The sequence below is a fragment of the Doryrhamphus excisus genome, chromosome 14, assembly GCF_030265055.1.
Source record: "Doryrhamphus excisus isolate RoL2022-K1 chromosome 14, RoL_Dexc_1.0, whole genome shotgun sequence".
NCBI lineage: Eukaryota > Metazoa > Chordata > Actinopteri > Syngnathiformes > Syngnathidae > Doryrhamphus > Doryrhamphus excisus.
This window is the reverse complement of record NC_080479.1, coordinates 13918441-13938794: the sequence shown is the minus strand read 5'-3', so window position 1 is coordinate 13938794 and position 20354 is coordinate 13918441. Positions and strand designations below refer to the sequence as shown.

Below are 20354 nucleotides of genomic sequence, written 5' to 3'. Positions count from 1 at the left end.
AGACTTAAGTTGATGTATATAGTTGATGTATATTCTTCTCGTAGTAGTAACACTTGGGAGTGACCACGATGGATAGGATCAGGAACAAGTACATCAGAGGGACATTATCAGACTAAAGGCCAGACTGAGATGGTTGGGACATGTCCAGATGAGGGCTGCACAGTGGTCGAGTGGTTAGCATGCATGCCTCACAGCTAGGAGACCAGGGTTCAATTCCACCCTCGGCCATCTCTGTGTGGAGTTTGCATGTTCTCCCCGTGCATGCTTGGGTTTTCTCCGGGTACTCCGGTTTACTTCCACATTCCAAAAACATGCTAGGTTAATTGGCGACTCCAAATTGTCCATAGGTATGAATGTGAGTGTGAATGGTTGTTTGTCTATATGTGCCCTGTGATTGGCTGGCGACCAGTCCAGGCTGTACCCCGCCTCTCGCTCAAGGACGGCTGGGATAGGCTCCAGCAACCACAGATTGTAACACTAGCCCTATGTATGTTTACCTGTTACATGTCGTTCTTGCACCATGATTGTGTTGGCTATTGCTAGAAGCTCAATTAACCTAATAGTCTAAACAGGAATAGAAATAGTTGATGTTTGGAAACTCCGTTTTTATATGTTAAACATGTCAGTGAAGCTCTTGCGTAACAGATGTCTGCCCTAAATCATCCAAAATAACATTTCGGTGAAAGCAGCTTACTCTGCAAAGTGCAATACATCTGCCTCGGGTCTCCTGCTATTGTAAAGTTATTATTAAAGTGACGTTAATAATGACTTGACAGTGCAAGAGGTGCTGAGAGAGCAGCGAAAGGGGGGGAGAGCCATATGGCTCAGCGTGGACATGAGGTCAGTGGTCAAGGCGGGTCTGACCTCTCAAAAAGGACAGAGAGGTGACGGAAGGCTTTGATGGAAAAATAAAATAAAAAGGAGAGACAAGCTGTATAAGGGATGCTGCAGATGGCCGCCACCCTCTTTTTGAGTCCATTCCAGCTTTCTTGGGTCCTCGGAGGACACAAATCATGCAGCTCAGCCTCCTCGTGTCAGAACTTTTGGTGCTTCTGTTCTGTGGTTTGCTTTCTAGAGGCCAAGGCTGCCCTTCACAAACTTTTACGAGTCTGCTGGGATCACGCATGTTGCAAACACCCGCCTTGTCAATGCTTTCTATACAAAGTGTTTATAGTCCGGATCTGGATGCCAGATGTACACTTGATGAACAGATGAACAGCAGTTCCAATTTAAGTACATAAACCACCCAAAACATTAGGTACACTCACCTAAACCTTGTTATGGCGCCAATCTGACCTGACTAGTCCGCCCCCCAAGGGTCCACAGATGAGATCGGAGCAGTGTTAGCCGATGAGCTAAAAGCCTGAGCTGTCAACCCAATGTCCAGCGTGACTCTCAAGGCATCAGGGAATCTGCAGGAATCCATTAAACATGCACATAGCTAATAACAATGTATCCCACTAAAGTCAAATATTATTAATGTCAAAGTCAAAATTCTATTAAAAAAAACAATTTCCTGTTTGTTAAATGGGTATTCTTGTAATGGTAATGGGTTTTATTTCATTTGAACATGCATCAGATTACAATTGAATGCATCACATAATCAGTTCACAATTCCACATAATTCCACTTAATTCCAAAAGGAGTAGGAAGAAGCAAAGCTTATTAAATCCTACCCCTCCATCTGGTACTTTTACAATCAGTAACTGTTACATTTGTTCACTTCCTGCTTTCCTAATATAATTTATTTGTTTTTTATTTAATTTAAATATGTATTATTAATATTAATATATTAGTATATATAATATATTTATATATTAATATTAATCAAATTATTAATTTATAATATTATTTTAATTTATAATTATTTAAATTATTAATTTATTTTTTAATTTTTAATTTTCAATTTATTTATTTTTATTTTTTGTCACGTACCGAAGTACAAGGTGATATGACCATCCAATGACATAATGGGTACCATAGTAAGTGTCAATATAGTGATATTTATAGCACATCACGACTGGTTCAAGACTCTTCATCCTTGTATTTAGCAAACATCAACTGCTTGTATTGTTTCTTGAATTGGCTCATCGTTGTGCATTGTTTGAGGTCCTTACTCAATCCATTCCATAGTTTGATTCCACATACTGAAATGCTATGGCTTTTTAACGTAGTCCTAGCATATAAGTGTTTCAAATGTAGTTCTTCCCTGAGATCATATTTGTCCTCTCTTGTAGAGAAGTATTGGATGACATTTTTAGGTATATAGTTATTTTTAGCCTTATGTATTATTTTTAGCTGTTTGAAGATGAACTATATCAGCAAGTTGAAGTATTTGTGATTTTAGAAATAAGTAGTATGTTCTCTGTAGGCGGCTTTTCAACTGGGAGTAACATTAAAAAACCTGTTAAAGACTGTATTAAGCAGCATTCACACAAAAAGAAAGATGCTGCCAGCAAAAAATAACAGTCAATCATGATGACTAACTGGAAATTAATAATGCTTGCTCAGTTAATTTCACATTCTGCACCATTTATTAAAACATGTATGTGACTGTATATATAAATTATGACCATAGTACATATAAGGAAAAACCCAAATGGACCCACTTGGTGCGCTTGGTTTCACGATAGCGATGCACATCCTTTGCACAGTTACGTGAATGCGCCCCCTTACGATTATACAGCCCTGATCCCATGTACATTATTTTGCTATCATTCCAGATTTGTCTGAAAGTAAAACCTCACTGCTTGAGAATCAGTTTCAGTAGAACTAGCGACTAGATCGCAGTGCTAATTAAGCAGAGAAGGTGTCTGAAAAATTAATAACGCTGATAAAATTAGCCTATGAAGACATTTTGCCTGGTAGCAGCTGGTCATAAACGCACAGCTCCTAAATCCCCAATTATGTATTTATTTTTTTTAGAATTCATTTAAATAAGCAAAGCAAAGACTCTGTGGCATCCCAAATATGCCCTGATTAGTAAGCATCCAGCCTGATGGCATGTTGATTTAAAGAGAGCCAAGCAAATAGCACCCCCCCCTCTACCCTCGCCCCCGCCCCCTCCATGTTACTGTAATCTCCAACATGTGACCTCTCTTCACTGCTGATAATGGAATAGATGCTGGAAAACCTGCAGGCCTCACCAAAGCAGTAGTGGGTCTGCCCTGAGAGGATTTAGAGGCAAAAACACAGCTCTGGGACACATATTAGGGTAAATCCTCTCCAACTCATTACAAAATCCTAGCTGCACGGCTGGTAAGCCCCTAAAGAGAGCCAGACCAGGTGCCAGTTTCTCTGTAATGGAATTGCATGGACTTTAAGTGATTGCATCAACTATCAAACCCACTTGATCAATTCAATTTTGAGCTAGACGTAGGGGTGCGCAAAGTGCGGATCATGTGGTTTTGATGATGATGCAACAGCACAATAGAAGAGAGCATGTTTAGTGCAGTTTTAAATCAAAAGGCCGTTTTATAAGAACTCGGTATGCATCTTTCCCCGTAGAAATCCATGCGCTGCAAACAACCAGGAAGTGAAACGGCAGGTTAAACATTAAAGGAAGATTTTAACGCATGCACACAAATGTTGTGGCATCAATGTTTAGACATTTTGGATAAATATACATGGCTAAATTTGTGTCAAAGTGAAAGTTATGCTTGAAAGGAGGTATCATTTTCATATTTTGCTGAAACTCATCTATGTATGTTCTACTGCTGATTACTAAAGAACAAAAAAAACAGAGAGTAATTTTTTTTGGTATATACCATGTCTATAGAGCCTCAGAACACAGTAGTCGTAGTACAATAGTAGTACTAGTACTACTAGTAGTAGTAGTACTAGTACTACTAGTAGTACTAGTACTAGTAGTACTAGTACTAGTAGTAGTAGTAGTAGTAGTACTAGTACTAGTAGTACTAGTAGTAGTAGTAGTAGTAGTACTAGTAGTAGTAGTAGGTGTGTTTTGAAAAATCAGTCCAGTACTAGTACTACTAGTAAAAGTATTTCTAGTACTCCTGTACTACTACAGTACATTTGGACTGATTTTTCAAAACACACCTACTACGACTACTACTAGTACTAGTAGTAGTAGTAGTAGTTGTACTAGTAGTAGTAGTAGTAGTTGTACTAGTACTACTAGTAGTAGTAGTTGTTGTACTAGTACTAGTAGTAGTAGTTGTTGTACTAGTACTACTAGTAGTAGTAGTTGTTGTACTAGTACTAGTAGTAGTAGTTGTTGTACTAGTACTAGTACTAGTAGTAGTAGTACTAGTAGTAGGTGTGTTTTGAAAAATCAGTCCAGTACTAGTACTAGAGTAGTAGTACTAGTACTACTACTAGTAGTAGTTGTACTAGTACTACTAGTAGTAGTTGTACTAGTACTAGTACTAGTAGTAGTAGTAGTACTAGTAGTAGTTGTAGGTGTGTTTTGAAAAATCAGTCCAAATCATCAAAAAACTGGGATTTAATGACTTAATCTTTTTTTTTTTTTTTAAACCCGATCAATCAGGGGTGGGCGAACTTTCTTGATATACGGGCCACAATGAGTGAAAAAATTTTGTGGAGGGGCCATTTATATATACTATGACATACATGTTCACGAAACAAAAAGTCGAAACAAAAACACATCCACAGCAAGTTAACGCATCACATAAATCCACAGCTAAGCGCTAAACATAACACATAAATTAAAAATGTTATTTCCAAACGCCCTCAAGGCAACAACAACAACAATATCAACTATAAACAATAAAACATGTGACAATGTGACAAAATATTGTGTGAAAGAGCTACCCAGCATGCCTTGCGGTGGGAATGTATATATGTGTGTGTATGTATATATATATAGTGTTTAGAAATACCCGGTGGGCCCGATTAAGACACATAGCGGGTCTAATGTGGCCCGCTGGCTGCAGTTTGTCCATCCCTGTGATAGATTGAAATGGCAAACTATAAAAGTTCAGTTATTATTAAAAGTCACCATCCATTTCAATAAACATATGAGTAGTTTCACGCTTCCCACTCGAGGACGTGATTAGAGCTCTGAAAGGGAAAATGACTGTGAAAATGATAGGGCAGGCAAGGCAGTTGTGAGTGGAAAAAAATCAGTGATGCTATTGTGTGCTGACAAAATGTAGGAAAAAAAAACCTCCTGCTTTAGCATACATCATGGATATAATACTCGTTAATCAGGCACTCTGTAAATCATCACTTTTGTATTCATGATTAAGGGATTACAGCATAACAACAAATGGACAATCTGTTTCTTACTAAATGGGATGCATTAAGGGGTGTCGTCTGATTGGAGGGGCTGTAACCAGGAGAAGGGATAGCATTCCTATTGTTTATTATACTTTTTCTTTCTCAAATGTAATTTTTTTTTAAAAGCAGGTATTCATCAAACACTCAGAACTACAAAGTATGCCTGAATGCCTCACTAGCCATCGCCACACTGTATGAGGATGAAAAACAAATGTATTGTGATGGATATCTCTATACCATTTCCCTCCTGTTAGGAGTCACCACAACAAGGCAATCATATTTTGTAAAGCCTGGCCGTGAATCAAACCCATGCCCTCTGCAATGAAAGGCAGAAGCGTGTACCACCACACCACCCGGGATCATCTTCTCATATATGAATCATAATTAATGCAACCTTGCAAGGGAGTGAACCTGAAATGTGCTGAATTGCAGGTCAGTCTAAAGCATGGACTGAGGGAGGTCATTAGGAAATAAAGTACATGTTTTGCTACTTCATGGAGGATCACAAACATACAAGGGGGGTACCATTTTCATTCAGGGGGGGGCTGTTACTTTGATGCCTCTGTTAAGCCTTCCAAATTATTATATTACTATCTATAACATCAAAATGCTAATTAGAAACTAAAAGGGAGGGAGGGAGGGAGGGATGGATGGATGGATACTGGATAGATAGATACTGGATAGAAACTAGATAGATAGATACTGGATAGATACTAGATAGATAGATAGATAGATACTGGATAGATACTGGATAGATACTAGATAGATACTAGATAGATACTAGATAGATACTAGATAGATAGAGGATAGATACTAGATGGATAGATACTAGATAGATAGATACTAGATAGATACTAGATGGATAGATACTAGATAGATATCTATCTATCTATCTACACGTGCAAAAATTGCGGGAATATTTTCTGAATGAAACATTGGCCCATGTTTCCAAAATGTATACAAAAAAATTATGCAGTTATTTACAAATTATTTCATTCTTAAGTGTTTTTTTCGGGGGTGTTACTTTGATGCCTCTGTTAAGCCTTCCAAATTATTATATTACTATCTACGTATAACATCAAAATGCTAATTAGAAACTAAAAGGGAGGGAGGGAGGGATGGATGGATACTGGATAGATAGATACTGGATAGATACTGGATAGATACTAGATAGATAGATAGATACTGGATAGATACTAGATAGATAGATAGATACTGGATAGATACTAGATAGATAGATACTGGATAGATACTAGATAGATAGATACTAGATAGATAGAGGGGATAGATACTAGATAGATAGATACTGGATAGATACTAGATAGATAGATAGATACTGGATAGATACTAGATAGATAGATACTGGATAGATACTAGATAGATAGATACTAGATAGATAGAGGGGATAGATACTAGATAGATACTAGATAGATACTAGATAGATAGATAGTAGATAGATAGAGGATAGATACTAGATAGATACTAGATAGATACTAGATCAGGGGTGGGCAAACTACGGCCCGGGGGCCACATCCGGCCCGCCAAGTGTTTGAATATGGCCCGCCTGTTCTTTCCAAAGTATTTCATTTAAAGTCAACATACAACCTGGCATCATGGCTTGATCGAGTTCGTTATTTGATGTGGTCTGTTTACAAATGCTCCTGAAAAAATGGACACAAGCACATAATAATAATAATAATAATAATAATAATAATAATAATAATAAACCAGTCCAGGGTGTACCCCGCCTCTCGCCTGAAAACAGCTGGGATAGGCTCCAGCACCCCCGTGACCCTCGTGAGATTAAAGCAGTAGAAAATGAATGAATGAATGAATATTGGTACATGTTTGTATATTTCTCAGTTATATCTTTTCAATCGACTCCAAATTGTCCATAGGTATGCATGTGAGTGTGAATGGTTGTTTGTCTATATGTGCCCTGTGATTGGCTGGCCACCAGTCCAGGGTGTACCCCGCCTCTCGTCCGAAGACAGCTGGGATAGGCTCCAGCACCCCCGCGACCCTCATGAGGAAAAAGCGGTAGAAAATGAATGAATGAATATCTTTTCAATGTTAGGTTGCTGTGTGATGAGTTTAGTGTTATTTGTAAGATGACAACGTGAGTCAGTGTTATATATAATGACCTAGATAGGTAGAAAATGAATGAATGAATTAATAATAATAAGTTTAATTTATAACGCACTTTATTTTACGTGTAAAATATGTGTAAAAAATATACATATATAAATGGACTGTTATGTGTAAAATACTATATAGTTAGCCCCCCGGCAATTTTGTTAAATCAATGCGGCCCGCGAGTCAAAAAGTTTGCCCACCCCTGTACTAGATAGATACTAGATAGATAGTATCTCTCTATCTACACGTGCAAAAATTGCGGGAATATTTTCTGAATGAAACATTGGCCCATGTTTCCAAAATGTATACAAAAAAAATTATGTAGTTATTTACAAATTATTTCATTCTTAAGTGTTTCATTTTTTCCATCATCACACCTGATTGTTTCCCACATGGTACCCGTCCGTGCCTTAACAGGACATTCCCGGAATATAACTAATGCATGCCATTGGCTGACATAACAACTTCCGGTCAGCTTCCAGGGTTTGTCGAGCTAACACGAATTGTCGGCTTAAGTCGTTCACACATTCATACCACCTGAAGATCTCTCAGGTCACATGAGCACACATTCGCTCGCACTGACGTGAGGACCGTTAGAGAAGAGTGTGAATTGCTTTGAGAGTGTCTGGGAAAAGGATGTCAGGAGGGTTTTTGCACATTGACTCGAACTTATGTTAGTCTTTTAAGTCTTTGTTGTCATCAATATATCCTTTTTTTTAATACCACATGGTTGCGTGTCCATGTTAACAGATTGTTGCAAAGATATGTTTTCTGCAAAAGAGACATTGAAGTAGTAAATAGAATTACTGTAATTTACTTCCAAAAGTTTGCATCGCATTATCTGCAAATGACACTTAAGAGCTTTCCTGCGTCAAAATGATCCCGAGGACACCAAAGGGACAGGACAGGAAATAGCTATTGCGTCATTTACTCCATTTTTCTGCAGTCAGTGAGCCAGATTGCATGCATTCAGAGGATACTTTGGATTAAAGATAAATCCAACTGTTTTTTTTTCTTCCCTCATTAGGATATTATAACTGAATGGATTGCATCATTGTATTTCTCCAATAAATAAGGGTTTATCATTGAAAAGGTTAACAGTAAAAATGAATAAAAACATACCAGATTCCACTTCAAGTCATTATAGAATAATTTATTTTCCCACAGCTTTACACTTGTTTCTACTGATTCAAATTGAAGTAAGCAGGAAATAATAAAAATGTACTAACCGTGTACTATGCAAGTTTTTACCAAGTCCAGCTTGTTGCCTGTAATTATATTCTGACTTTGCCTTATACAGTAAACCTCGGATATATCGGATTCAATTGTTCCCACTGGTTTTGTCCGATATAAGCGAAATCCGTTATATGCGTATACCGGAAAATGTCCGTTTTACGAATATATCGGATTTATATCCGGTATATGCGTGAATCGGATTTTATCCGTTATAAAAAGGCACTTCCTTGACTATGTTTCCAATGTACCTGGACGCGCAGGCAACGCTGCAAACGCTGCAAATGACGTCGTATAGCGGCCTGTCACAATTCGGCGAATCGGAGCGCCACGATGCGGCCATCCGATATATGCAAGGGAAATTTAATGGAAATGCATTGGAACTGGACTGGAGATTTTGTCCAAAATAGGCGAAATCCGTTATAAAAAATCCGATATATGCAATGAATTTTTATTGGAAATGCATTACAGAAAAATCGGTTCTTTTTTATCTGTCCGTTGTGAGCGAATTTCCGATATATCCAAGGTTTACTGTACTTTCAAACACATCCCAGCGGTGTACCTCAATTGGTTGGGACCCATAGAACAAAACCATCTCTGCTCTTCTTGAAATCAGCGTTAGCTTGGCCCACCTTGGTTTCCACCGTAACAGTCTTTGGTTTGCCTCGCATGTGCAGCCGGATGGTCGATGGGCACACCTTCACAGACAATGCTGTTTTTTTTACCCTATGGGATAAAATGACACAAATATTATTAAACCAAAATACACATACATGACATTATGCAAGTCCCCCCCCAATCTCCACGCTGGCACAACACATGACGGGGCCTCAGCAGAGTCCATGCACAAAGTCCTCAACTGTATATCTCCAATTCCCATTAAAGGCCTGCAGGACTCCCGGTACATCACTGCTGTGGTTCTACTACTGTATGTATCTCATGTGTAATCAAAAGTTCGCTTTTCTCCATCTGTGGGTTTGAACTGGAAAAACTCTCTAAAAGCAGATGCCGACCAGCTATTTGTGGACACCTTTGAATATTGGTAATGTGGCGGACAAGCGGGATTGGCTCATGCATACAAGCCAGCTTGGCAACTGAGTTTTTTTTTCTCTCTCTCCTGAGAGTAGGAGAAGATACACTTTTTGAAAGGTAAACAAGTCCAAAGAGTCTACATTACATAATATTCGCTGGTTATGAAATTGTTCTGGCAATGTGTGAAGCAGGTAAGCACGTCACGGATAACAAAAAGGACATATTACCATGTTGCTACATATCACATATTAATTTATTAATAAGAACAACTGCATTACATTTAGAGAAGGTAGCTATAACTTAGTTACTTTCCACTGTTTACATATCCTAAAATAACTAAAATATTAATCACTCCACACTCTTTATTGCTCTCTGGTTCTACCATATTTTACTTGTTGTGTAACTATAAAAGCAATCTTCAGTCACTAAAAAAAGGGTTGTAAGGATAATTCATAATGCCGCCTACAGAGAACATACTAACCAGTCATGATGTGCTATATATATATCACTATAGTGACACTTACTATGGTACCCATTATGTCATTGGATGGTCATATCACCTCGTATTTCGGTACGTGACAAAACAAACCACGTACAAATATAAATAAATAAATAAATAAGTGTTTTTTTTTTAAAAACTTAAATTATATGAGGAAAACAGGAAGTGAACAAATGTAACAGTTACTGATTGCAAAAGTACCAGTACCGTAAAAGTACCGTTCCGACATTTGAAGAGGACAACTTTAGTGGTTTAACTTCCCAGGAGGATGGCGAGGCAAAATAACCCACCATGGAGGCCAAGGAAAGTTGTGAGTGACAGCAATTTGATAAAGAGGATGAAAAACTGTGAAATTCATAGTAGCAAAGTAGACAACAGCGAATGTTGTGGGTGTTATTTTTCTTTTACTTAAAATAATATCCATAATTATAATCCACATAAAAGGACTAATGCTAACCACACCGTCTACAGCAGGGCTCTCAAACACGCGGCCCACCTTAACACTAGTTTGAGGCCCCCGCCTTGATATGAAAGTTTAATGTTAGTGCGGCCCGTGCAAGTTTGATATGGATGCTGTATGGTATCATGTACCCAGAAAAAAAGTATTACGTTTGATTAATGTTCATGTTAAAGGTTAAATAACTGTTAATAGTTATCCTCCCTATCCGTGTGGAAGTGGTAAGTTTTCGGCTATTTAAGTTTAAAGGAAATAACATGAAGGCTACCGTTTAGGTCGCTAGCTCTCTAGTTTGCGAGTTAGCATGTGTCTCAAGACCCTGCAGTTGCGCAATATGTTGTAAATAAAAAGAGTATAAATGTGACTATAGTCGTGTTTTGTCATGTCTACAGGGCTCTAATAATGCTTTTAATCTGAAAAAAATAATTTGTCTACCCACCAACTATATGTGGTTTCTTAAGTTTTTATTATTTGGTGTTTTATTATTATTATTATATTTATTTATTACTGATTGATTGATTTTCTTTATTCTTGATTTGTTAATTTATTTTTCATCATATTTTTCATCTCATTTTTCATCTTTATCAGAGCTTTTCTTGTAGAAAATCGGAACAAAAGCAAAGTTTATTCATTTTTCTGTTTTTAATAAATGCATTTGTTGTTTTTCTTTGGAAAACCTGATGCGGCCCAGCCTCACCCAGACCCTAGCTCCAGTGGCCCCCAAGTAAATTGAGTTTAAGACCCCTGGTCTACAGTCAATAGTGTCCAGTCATCCAAATCATGGCAAACCATGACTACACATCTCAAAACTGTACCAGCATTCATGCTTGGTTACCAACAGGTGTTGCTTTACATTCTAAGTTCATCCCTTAACCCCCTCATCCGCCTCAAGCTCCGCCTACCGAACCCACAAAACCAGCTGTCTTGTGTGTAGCGGGGGCAGCAGCAGCAACAACAACAACCCAGGAACCCGCTGACCTTTCTCTGCAGGGTCTCCATTTGGGATACATTTGTGGTCGCCGGTGTGATGAGAATGGGATCGCACTAGGCGACCACAAATGTAAGCCTATACACCGGTGGAACAGGGCAGGGAAAGCCAATGCATGTTCTCTACTTAGAAATGACAGTGAATACTCATTCTGAGAAGATGCTGCAGGGTAGTTTTAGTTTTGTCACATGCTGCGTTCACTTGTCTGCATCGTTGTGCTTTCATATAAGGAAATGCGGCATACCGTTACACCCTAATAATGTAAATATGCATGCATGTGTCTTGTTTTGGCTGCATAATTACCGACTGGATGCACATCTGTGTGGACTGAGCCATCATCGACAAAGCAGGCCAAAATGGCTCACTCTGTGACTCAAAAGCTATTGCCAATGAGCCAATTAGAGCATAAAATGTGGCATAATCTATTACGGTCACGTGCCAAAAAATTCCCCGTGGTGTGTGTGAGCGTATCATGCGTAATTCCTTCTTCCGAGTGCGTAAACCAATGACGACAAGTCAGACAGTTGCTCACTGCTAAAGCCACAGTTGGTCGGTCTGATGAACACGTTCACACATTCGGTTGATGTGAACAGTTTCTTTTTTTTTTTAAACAGCAATTTCATGCGACAATAATCCATCCATAGAGAAGTGTCCTCAGATGATGTGATAGATAAGCTCCGGGAAGCAGTTCAGACAAAACACACAGTTGGCAACTCATCAAATGGAACCCAATCATAACTAATGTGCCACATTGTGACTGATGTGAGAAAGGCACTGAATTATACAGTAGATAAAAAGCAATTAAGCCTACTTCCTGGATGACAATTAGGGGAGAAGCTCATTTAATATACTTTATATCAATAATGGGAAAAATGTATTTGGTTATAGTATGTTTCGGTTAGAGGCCACACAGCCTGGACGCACTCTCGGGCATCTCTGTGTGGAGTTTGCATGTTCTCCCTGTGCATGCGTGGGTTTTCTCCGGGTACTCCGGTTTCCTCCCACATTCCAAAAACATGCTAGGTTAATTGGCGACTCTAAATTGTCCATAGGTATGAATGTGAGTGTGAATGGTTGTTTGTCTATATATGCCCTGTGATTGGCCGGCGACCAGTCCAGGGTGTACCCCGCCTCTCGCTTGAAGACAGCTGGGATAGGCTCCAGCATACCCCCATGACCCTAGTGAGGATGAGTACCATGGAAAATGGATGAATGGATGTTTTGGTTAGCAACTCCAAATTGTCCATAGGTATGAATGTGAGTGTGAATGGTTGTTTGTCTATATGTGCCCTGTGATTGGCTGGCGACCAGTCCAGGGTGTACCCCGCCTCCCACCCAAAGTCAGCTGGGATAGGCTCCAGCATGCCCTCGACCCTCGTGAGAGTAAGCGATAGAAAATGAATGAATGAATGTTTTGGTTAGAAACTCCAAATTGTCCATAAGTATGAATGTGAGTGTGAATGGTTGTTTGTCTATATGTGCCCTGTGATTGGCTGGCCACCAGTCCAGGGTGTACCCCGCCTCCTGCCCAAAGTCAGCTGGGATAGGCTCCAGCATACCCCCGTGACCCTAGTGAGGATAAGCGGCATGGAAAATGGATGTTTTGGTTAGAGTTCTACATCTGGAACAGATTGATGATGCTAACCAAGGTGCTGCTGTACTTTGTTGTATGGGTAAGATATTCTCAAACATGTCTACAGTGTTGACATTTCAGTAAAAGTACATCTAGGTGAGATATTTACTTAAGACGAGAAGGTTGCTGGTTGGCCAGTCCAAATAACAGCACCTCACAAAATGTGGCAACACACGATTTAACTGGACTGGAGTCTACGATGTGTTTTTGTAAGGTTACTGTATATAAACACGTCCTGTAGTCAGGTAAAGAGTCCACAAGCAGCAGTTGAATAATTTACCACCACAGAGACAACACAGCAGACAGATTTGGGGCGCGGAGGCAGCTCCTGCCGCTAGCCCTTGGACCTTCTCTCACCACCCGCTCTCCCACTCGGCTTCCTCTCACACCCTTCACGCGTCCTCCATCTTTCTCCCTGTCACTCTCCCTGAAGTGTGGGGTGCAGCTAATACAATGTGAATATTCGCCTCTGGTGGCTCCATTCCAGAGGAATCACAGACCGTTTTATTTGCAACCCGAGCAGTTGTATGTGTGGTGAGGCACAACCAGTGAGCCTGATGCTGTTTGTCTCGTTATGGGACAATCGAATCAACGTCAGACTTTATGCCGAGTGGCTCCAAGGGAATAATGTGCAGTCGGAGATAAAATCATCGTGGTGAGGCATTCTTCCCCGACACAATTTGTGAATTAAATGTTTTATGTAGGACTCCATCTTTAAAAAAAATGAAACTCATATCGAGACTTCATTCATTCATTCATTTTCTACCACTTTTTCCTAACAAGGGTCGTGGGGGGTGCTGGAGCCTATCCCAGCTGTCTTCGGGCGAGAGGCGGGGTACACCCTGGACTGGTCGCCAGCCAATCACAGGGCATATATAGACCATATCGAGACTTGTATTATATATTTCCTAAATACCTTTTGAGTGTTAAGTTGCTGTGTGATGAATTTAGCATTGAATAATGACCTGCAATTTCCAATGAGTGCTCATCGTGAGTTCACTTTTTTGTAGCTCCCGCCAAATACCCACAAGTGGCACATGGATAGTGGTGCTTTTTTAGATGAGACACTACAACTAGTATTTTGAAAAGTGCTGTACAAATTCATTCATTCATTCATTTTCTACCGCTTTTCCACACAAGGGTCGCGGGGGGTGCTGGAGCCTATCCCAGCTGTCTTCGGGCAAGAGGCGGGGTACACCCTGGACTGGTGGCCAGCCAATCACAGGGCACATATAGACAAACAACCATTCACACTCACATTCATACCTATGGACAATTTGGAGTCGCCAATTAACCTAGCATGTTTTTGGAATGTGGGAGGAAACCGGAGTACCCGGTGAAAACCCACACATGCACAGGGAGAACATGCAAACTCCACACAGAGATAGCCGAGGGTGGAATTAAACCCTGGTCTCCTAGCTGTGAGGTTTGCGTGCTAACCACTCGACCGCCCTGCCGCCACTATACAAATAAAATGTATTATTATTATTATAGAGTCCAACCAGTGTATGTGTGGTTAATTTCTTCATAAAAAGCAGGCATAACAATGAACAACTGCGTTTCTGTCTTCTTTCTTCCTCCTAATAAGCACTGCATGCCCTGCACTGATCAAGTCAAGGCATTTTTTTTAATTACAGCTGCAAGATAACTCACCTTGTTTCCAAAAAAAGGTGTAGATGAATGGCAAATAATTAAGTCGGGGGCTGCAGATCACCAAGAGGTAGTGACATATAGTACTTATAATGATCCCTCAGACTGACAGCGTCACACAAACAGAAAACAACCCCGAATAGTCTGACGGACAAAAGTACCATGCTGCAGAGACACAAGGTCACAATGGGTCACAAGGGTGGGGCTCATCATTGCGCCACCTGGTGCCCTCTGCCCTCCTTTCCTCTCTAGAACTTTCTGACTCCATCCTTGTCACCTGCTTCAGGTGTAATTGGGTCTCAGGAGGGAATCAAGTGGCAGAAAGTGTCATAAAAGTGACAGAGCGTAGCAAAATATGAGGCAGATCGGGCCCCCTCACGCATCACATCAACGGAGCGTACACAAAAAAAGGAGGACACTCGACTTTCATTGAGTTGAAAAACCCTTCATGTAAGTTTCGGTTGTCTTTATTTCTCTTCCTACGTGTCAACACAAACCGGAACTTTCCTCATCTTGAAAAGCTAATCTTAATTAACACTTTCCCCCAATGCATGGCAACCATCGCCGGGGCAACGGCAGCATCTACGTCCGCATCACCATGTGGGCTAAGACCACTCGATCCACCCGACTGTCCCACAGAGTTAGTCTGCGTCATCGCATAGATCATTAGCATTCTTCTCGATCATAATAAGCACCACTGCTATCAGAAACAGCGGGGCTTTCTCAGCCAGCTGCCCCCACCTCTTCCTTCTCCTCGGGGGGCATTATCGGAAAACGTGAGTCATGTTGACAACAGTGTATCAAATTGTAATCACAGCTGTGTATTTTATTCAACTGGCACATTGCACTGAATCTAACATAAAGCATCCTCAAGGGTGCAGTGTTGAAACAGTGACTCCAGAATTCTTAAAGCCATAGACACTTTTCTGAGCTCAAATCAAAAACCAAATCTGTTTAATAGTGGGTCCGATTTGAAGGACAAAAAGGAAGGGCAGAGCATGACATGATCGATTATCAATAAGGCCAACCAAGCAGGATTATTTCTTATTCAAGTTATTAGACAGCGCCTGTTATTGATCGAAGCACACTTGAGCTCTACTGAGTCAAAACACGTGCAAACTCTGGCATTCAATGGAAAAAAAAGACCAATACGAAGACAAAGACAATCAAAGTGCCCTTTTGATTTTGAGTGGCATGTGCTTTGTGGGAACATCAAATACTAGAACTTGGTCGAGCTCAAACCTCAGCCAAGGCCAAAGAACTGTGAAAAGACTGTAGCGTTTGATTGTTCATGTGTTCACAGTAATCTCTCGTTTAGGTTCCAGAACCGACCGAGATAAGTGAAGTTGTATTCAATATTAATAAACAGAACAAATTTGTAGTTAGAGCATTTCTAAATATGATTTGTACCATTATTATAGTCCTCTAGATGTGAAATAACACCCCTACAGTGACTTTTACACTCATACTAACCAATATATAACTGATAAAATTTAAAGTTTAAATTTAAAGTTTTTTAGCTGAAGTACGGCCACAACAGTAGCCCGTATTATGATTCCAATGATGATTATGATTAGTAATAGTGTTGCTATTGTGCCTGTTATCTGATAAATAATTAAGAAATAATAACAGCACCTTTAGGCTGTTGTGTACACTACAGTTCAAAAACGTCTTGTGTTTGTATTTCAGTTCATTCACAACATTTTTATGCTTGAAAATGCTGAATTTAGGCAAAAATATGTAAAATTTGCTTAAATATGCATTTGTTTAATGAGGAATAATAGGCCGCAAATGTCAATGTCAAGTATGAAACAGCAATCATTTATAAATTACCTTTTGAAAAACCATGATGGATTGAGGGACAACTGTAATGCCTCATATTTAACTCATAGTCTCATAGATCTCATAGTTTATAGACTGGTCACATATTTCATCTCATATTTCATATAATCTTGTAAACTGTATTTGTATATAACCCTGGGTAAAATTGTTAATTTGTTAATACTTGTGTTGTTTATATTGTTTATTTTTATATTGTGTATTTTGTACTGCTTAACTGAATCTGTTCTCTTGCTGCTGTACAGCACTTCCTCATTATCCATCAATCACGGTAATTTCATATTGGTGAAGTACTGGAATAATTTTAAAAGGTACCAATTTGGTATCTTCCAAGTGCTCTGCTCACATTACTTGTGTCTAAAAGGAGGAAAAATCACTGAACCACATGACCAACCAGGTTGATGAGAACGTATGAGGAAATAGGTCAGTGTCTATACACTATTTACTTCCACCTGGCTTGAAAACTGTTGCCATAGTTACTCCCCATATGATGAAAACCGCATTACCACTGATCCCAACACATCCAATCAAAAGCTGAGCTGGGACGAGCTGGCAAGACGAGAGGTCGGCACACCAGCAGCCTCTCGAGTTGGGGCCAGCCAGACGACCGCATCGAGGACAGCCACTGAGGGAGCAGAGAAACAGCCGATGCTATTTCTAGAGTAGCGTAACCGCCACTCATGACCTACAAAGTTCATTTGAAATCACGTCCACATTAACCGACTGCACATGAGCCGCATGTTGTCCGGTGAGGTCAGTTTTGTCAACAAGTCCACTAGCGAGCGGGCATTTAAAACGCATCACAAGACTTCTTGCATATGCTCGGGCGAAAGGGGAGGGGTGACCCAGAAGACTGTGATTTATTCAGCATCTTCCCTTCTTTCCATATTCATAAATGAAAATGCTAATTTAGGATATGAGACGTTGCTCGGAGAAAGAAAGAAAAGAGCCGCAAATCCTCATGTTGGAAAAAGTTGATGGGATGACTAAAATCCTCCAATCACCTTTTTTAAAACAACGAACCTCAGCCCGTCTTTTAAAGGCCGGGACAGATCATACCCTAAATCCTGCCTTGAGTCCACTCATACTCCACCCCAGCTGTCCCAGCAGATGGTCCATGAGTCCGACGCACTACCCCCCCCTCCCCAACCACCACAATACACGTTACTTCTCTACACACACACACACACTACACATACCAACACATATTCAAGTCAATGCACTTTGATGAAAAATGCGTTTGTATCCTCAAATGTGCTACTTCTGCATCCTTGGCACTTTCAAGAAACAAAGGTTTTGTGGTTCTTTATTGTCTTACAAAAGACTCACACTGGGCCAATTTAGCCGTACTTTGCTTTGACACAATTGTCCCTAAACGCACCTTGAGGGACAACAATGGAGACAACGCTCTACTTCTAATAATGTGTTGGCGTTGTGAGTCCAGGTGATAGAAAGAGAAAGTCAGAGACAGACGGCAGAAGGATTGAGCTTCATCCTTTGAAGACCTCGGATGATGCCTTCATTGACCCGGTTTTGTACAATGCTGCACCTAAACAACACTCAACACAACACACACACACACACTTCCCAAGCATGCATGTGACTTGCATATCTTATTTTATATTCCTGACTGGGGGAAGCACAAGAGTGTGTCATACTCTGGACCCCCTCCCACACACACACACTTCCACAGCACACCCCCCGACTTTGTCTCATACGTCTCCTTTTGATGAGCAGCCCAGTCGAAGGTCACAACCTGCTGCTTTCACCACAGATGGTGCCACAAAAGCAAGTGAGCGGGGCTCGAACAGAAACTGACTCCCAATAGGTGCCGCTGCCACATCGAGCAGAGCAAAGCAGCTGCTGCAAGGATCCCTAGTCCAAAAAAAAAAAAAAACTAATAAAACTGCCCAGACAACTCCCCCTCCAGACAAAATAAACATAAAAAGCACAACAACTTTGACGAGCGGGAGTCAAGCTCATTTGCGTTACGATGATAGCGGTTCTCTCGCTCTCCAACACCGGAGGCCAAGCTATATCAGCACACTGAAGTGTACACTGCATTAGAGTGCGAAATGGAGACAAACAGGATCATAACCATCTGCTCGGTGCGAAAACTTGCAGGTCTCGCAGAGGCGAATAAATGCGACAGCCTGGTAATCACATCTATAAACGGCATTGACAAATCAAGCTCAGAGTGATGGATGCGATAAATGTCAGCGTGACTGATTCATTTTTGCAGCCCGGGATTCACAGCAGGTGCATAACCATGACACCGTGACACCGATGAATGCCAAGAATATGATTTGCATACTTTTAATCCGGTATTAATACATTCATCTTGGCTGGAACATTTGACCACAAAGAGTCAATGCAACTCCACAATAGAAGAGACCACATTTGGTGTATTTTTAAGCCAAAAAAATGGCCACAAGGTGGCAGAAGTGCATATTATAATTACCCGGTCTGCATCTTTCCCATTGAAATCCATTCCATGTTCCGCAGCAACAAATCATCACAAATGGCTGGTACTGAGAAGCTAGTAGGACTTTTGAAAGATGGCTGGGATTGAATGAGTTAATTCAATTATTAATCAAAAAAAATATTTCTATATGTAGTATTCTAGTCACTATGTCTCTAGATGAGACATGACATTATATTACATTACCTTCACATTGTATAGAGTCAGCCATGGCATGTGTGAAAAAAGTTATCCTCTCATTCTGTGTGGAAGTGGTAAATTTTTGCTTCTTACGGTGTCCTTTTTTCCCCCCCACTCTGTTTGAAACACTTTAAGTTTAGAATGTGTAAATTGGAGAAGCTAACTAGTTAGCTCAATAGCTTGCTATGCTAGCAGTGGTCGTCTTTTTTGTCATTGTAGTGACCCCGGAGCCTGCGCAATGCGTTGTAAACAAAGAATAACAGGAGCGAAAAGTGACTATAGGGGTGTTATTTTATATCTGCAGGGCTCTATGATGTTAAAACCTGTATTTAGAAAGTTTTTTTATGCTGTAACTCCAAAAATTTATGGAATTTATGGAATATGGAATCCAACTTTGAGGAATTTTAGACTTATCAGACTAATTTTACTCTGTAGCACACATTCATATCTCTAGACAATGATGACTTTTAATGGAACGTTCCATTCCAAACCACTCACCTGCTGACGTCTTTTAACGACCCAACCATCTTCCTCATCACTGACCTCAGTATATTTATATGATAATGATTACCAATACTCAAATATGTCATTTGGCTGTAATAAAGCTGTCTTATCGCTCAAAAGTGTGCATAAATGTCCTCAGTCCAATGAGACGTTTAATGTCACTCATCTATTTATATGACATTTACGGCAGCTCTCGCGCGTTTTACTGACCGTGTGAAGTGGTCCACCAAGGTTCCCACCAGCTCGCCGACTCTATCCCGGTCGGGGAAGAGCTCTCCGCGTTGCAGGCAAAGCAGAACGTCATCCTGAGAGGACATATGCAGCGCCACCATCTGGTCAACTCCACTGGTCACGCTGAGTCCTGTTAGCTGTGGAAATAAATGAGGCATGAGACGGTAGGATTTATTACGCGCTAAACACGTGCTGAAAACAAACATGTGCTGATGCTTAAAGACATGA

General features: G+C 40.3%; 1 protein-coding gene across 2 annotated transcripts in view; it reads right to left on the bottom strand.

Annotated features, from left to right (window-relative positions):
* Positions 1–8293: 8293 nt before the first annotated feature.
* Positions 8294–20354, bottom strand: part of myo1g (myosin IG) — a 36407-nt gene continuing 24346 nt past the window's right edge. For both annotated transcript variants that reach the window (XM_058047512.1, XM_058047513.1), the window contains 2 exons: positions 20106–20263; positions 8294–9357 (listed from right to left, as the gene is read on the bottom strand). In XM_058047512.1, coding sequence (XP_057903495.1) covers positions 9195–9357; positions 20106–20263 — 321 coding nt within the window. In that variant the 3' untranslated portion in view covers positions 8294–9194. The remainder of the gene's footprint in view (positions 9358–20105; positions 20264–20354) is intronic.